The sequence below is a fragment of the Psammomys obesus genome, unplaced genomic scaffold, assembly GCF_907164565.1.
Source record: "Psammomys obesus unplaced genomic scaffold, mPsaObe1.curated_primary_1811, whole genome shotgun sequence".
Taxonomy (NCBI): Eukaryota; Metazoa; Chordata; class Mammalia; order Rodentia; family Muridae; genus Psammomys; species Psammomys obesus.
In genome coordinates, this window is record NW_026593982.1 from 1,596,605 (window position 1) to 1,599,924 (window position 3,320).

The window sequence follows — 3,320 nt, forward strand, 5'->3', positions numbered from 1 at the left end:
TTAATTAAGCCAATTGGGGCTGTGCTTGCTGCATATGCATGAGGACTAGAGTCTGAGCCCCAGAACCCATGTAACAGGCTAAGCATGGTGGCGTGCATCAGGTGGTAGAGACAGAATGATGCCTAGGGCTCCCTGGCCAACTAGCTTAGTCAAATGGGCTAGCTCTAGGTTCAACAGAAGAACCTGACTCAAAAAAATGAGAAGAGCAATTAAGACACTCAGTGTTGTCCTCTGGCCTCCAATAAACATGTATGAGTGTACACACGTACACACACACACACACACACACACACACACACACACACACACACACACAGAGTGAGCCAGTTCCTAAAGGAGGGCTTTGGATCCCCTGAACTGGAGATGTGGATGTTTGTGAGTCACCACGTAGGTGCTAGGAAGCCAACCTCTACAAAATCAACAAGTGCTCTTAACTACTGAGCCAGCCCCCGGTTTTACAGATGTTTTTGGCTTTTTTACAGGTATTTTGTGAGTGTGTCTGTCTGTGTGTGGGGGTGTACCCTGGGGGAGATGAGTCTCTCCCTCTATGGTGTAAGTTCCAGGGATCAAATTCAGATCTTCAGGCTTGGCAGCAAGAATTGGTACCTGCTGAGCCTTCCATCAGCTCTTGTTTTTGAGACAGTGTCTCACTGTTTATCTAGGCATAGCTCAAACTCACTAGGGTAGCTCTGCTTGACTCCATTCTTCTGCCTTAGCCTCCCTAGTGCTAATGCCACAGGTGTGTACCACCTTGCCCAATTCTAGAGGACAGCTTCTTGAGGCAAGGCTCTGGATTCCCTTAAGTCTGCCCATTTAATGTCTACAAGTCCACTGTCCCTTTAGTTTAGTTTTTTTTTTTTTGTTTTTTTTTTTTTTTTTTTTTTTTTTTTTTTTTTTTTTTTTTTTTTTTGTAATGACAGGGTTTCTCCATGTAGCCTTTGCTGTCCTGGAACTCACTCTGTTGACCAGGCTGGCCTCTGCTTCCAGGGTAATGGGAATAAAGGTGTGTACCACAACGCCCGGCTAAAGTCCACTGTCTTACGTGCCAAGCTTAGCTCCTTCCTCTTTCCAAACAAAACCGGGCCCTGAGAACAACCTCACAGAGGAAGAACAGGCTCTCCATCCCTTCACCTCACCTTGGTCCAGGAACTGCGATGAAGAGACTACACTATAGAAATCAGCTCTTACACATTGGAGGCTGATTTTACAAGAATAAGCTCTCAGTAGGCTTCCTGGCAAGAAATTGAGCAGGGTCAGAGGGTCATTCAGGGAGAAGCTATATTGTCAATGCTGGGTGTCAAATGACAAAATGAGGTCAACAGAAATTCAGGAAAAAAGGCAAGAAAAAACTTGTTGCTCCAAGGGAACAATTACCACAAAGCTGAGCTTGCTGTGACCTGAGCGTTTACTAAAAGTTACAATATCAGACAAGGCAGGAAAACTTTGAGCAAAGCATAGCTGCTCTGGCCTGTTACCTCAGCACTAGAGAGGCCACGGCAGGAGAGCTTCCATAAATTTGAGCTCAGTCTGTGCTACATAATGAAAATCTGTATCAGAAAACAAAAGCTGTAACCCCAGCATGTGGGAAGCAGAGGGTTGGGAATTCAAAGCCATCTTCAGATACAAAGAAGGGAGAAGAGGAGTAGGGTTGAAATACAGGAAACTTAGAAGTGACCAAAGCAATCTGCTTCCCCACAGACTCTGGGGAGCGTCTGCCACAGCCTGGTGCTGATTCAAGAAGGCGCCTCCTTCACAGCCCAGCCAGGAAAGAGCTGCTGAATCCATCTTCATGGCAGAGCTGGGACAGGTGCTTCCATTTGCTGGGTGAGAAGACCGTGGCCACCAGAAACCCTCACTACTGGGGTAGCATTCTACAGAAGTGCTTTGCAGGCCACAGCTCACCCTGGGAGAGATGTGTATGTTGTCATTGTACCTGCTATCTACAAGAAGAAAAATCTGGCTAGGGACATAGATTGGTCCATTATTCTGCTCCCAGGGATCCCTTGCTTGATTGTTCAAGCACATTTGCTGTCCTTTGACCTTAAGGAAGCTCTTCCTTGAGATGTGGAACAGGGAGGGCCAGCAGGTGCCACATGAAGAACTATCCCATACAGCATGACTAGAGCCTCTTCCTTGGTCCGTAACTGCCAGTTCCTGACTTAGCATCTTCATTCTGTATGCTGCCATCTGAGCTGCTAGAAGGCTCTTCCGTGGCAGAGGAGGAAGGTAAATTCAGTTTTTGCTGCTTCTGGTACTTCACCCTACGATTCTGGAACCAGATCCTCACCTGTATTTGGAGTCAGTGAACAGGCATTAGAATTTGGCCAGCCGGTCCCTTTACCTGTCATTGTCACTCACTTCCAGAGGTGCCTACCTCTTGCTGTCTGGACAAAATTTGTTCTTCCTGAAAAGCTAAGCATCTCCTTCCCAATGCCATTCCTGCATTCTCAGTCAGCACATATCCATCCCAGTGTATACCTTGGTTGTTGTCTTGAGATGGAGTCTCACAGGACCCAGGCTAGTCTCACACTCACTATGTAGTTCAAAATGATCTTGAACTCCGGGTAGCCCTGCCTCCACCTCCCAAGTGCTGGGATTACAGGTGTGTGCCCCCATGACCATTTTATGTGGTACTGGAAACTGAATCCAGGACTTTGTGCATTTGAGGCAAGCCCTCAAGCAGATGAGCTATGTCTCCAGCCCCCCTGAGTGCTTAGGACTACAGCATGCTAGTGCTGTACTAGTTGACAGTGGCAGTGGTGAGTAACAGAGGCATGGCCCCTGTCCCTGGAGCTCACCATCTAGTGAAAGAAGACCCAACATAAATAAGTGAGAAACAGATAGATATAAGTGGGGGCACAAACAGAGCCTTGGGTTGGATAAGTGTAGAGGGATTTTAATTCAGCAACCGTGGCTACTCTAGCTACTCTAGATACGCCCTTAGCACGCATACACACAGTGAAAGTAAAGCTAGTTGGTAGAAGAAGCAGCCATGCTTAAAAGTCTTTGAGAAGCAGACAAAGTGATGAATCAGATAAAGATCTGACAGGATAGGATAAGCCTAATTCTCACAGGAACAGAGAGGAAAGAGGGGGGACTTAAAAGAGAGCAGCACAGAGAAAGAGAGGAGTCAGTTTTACTAGGAAAGTTGTAGAGAGACTGTTTTTGAAGTGAGAACAAGCTAGACACAGACACAGAAAGACAGAATGAGCCAGAGAATGAGAAGGATCCAGAAGATTAGAACATATTACCAAAGTTAGTATGAGGCCAGGCAGAGCAATACATCAGAGGCCAAGAGAGAAGCCAGTTTGAATCAGTCA

General features: G+C 46.6%; 1 protein-coding gene across 1 annotated transcript in view; it reads right to left on the reverse strand.

The window, feature by feature from the left end:
• Positions 1 to 2,119: 2,119 nt before the first annotated feature.
• Positions 2,120 to 3,320, reverse strand: part of Noto (notochord homeobox) — a 4,617-nt gene continuing 3,416 nt past the window's right edge. Inside the window, exon 3 of the mRNA XM_055617636.1 lies at positions 2,120 to 2,287. Within this exon, the coding sequence (XP_055473611.1) occupies positions 2,120 to 2,287 (168 nt within the window). The remainder of the gene's footprint in view (positions 2,288 to 3,320) is intronic.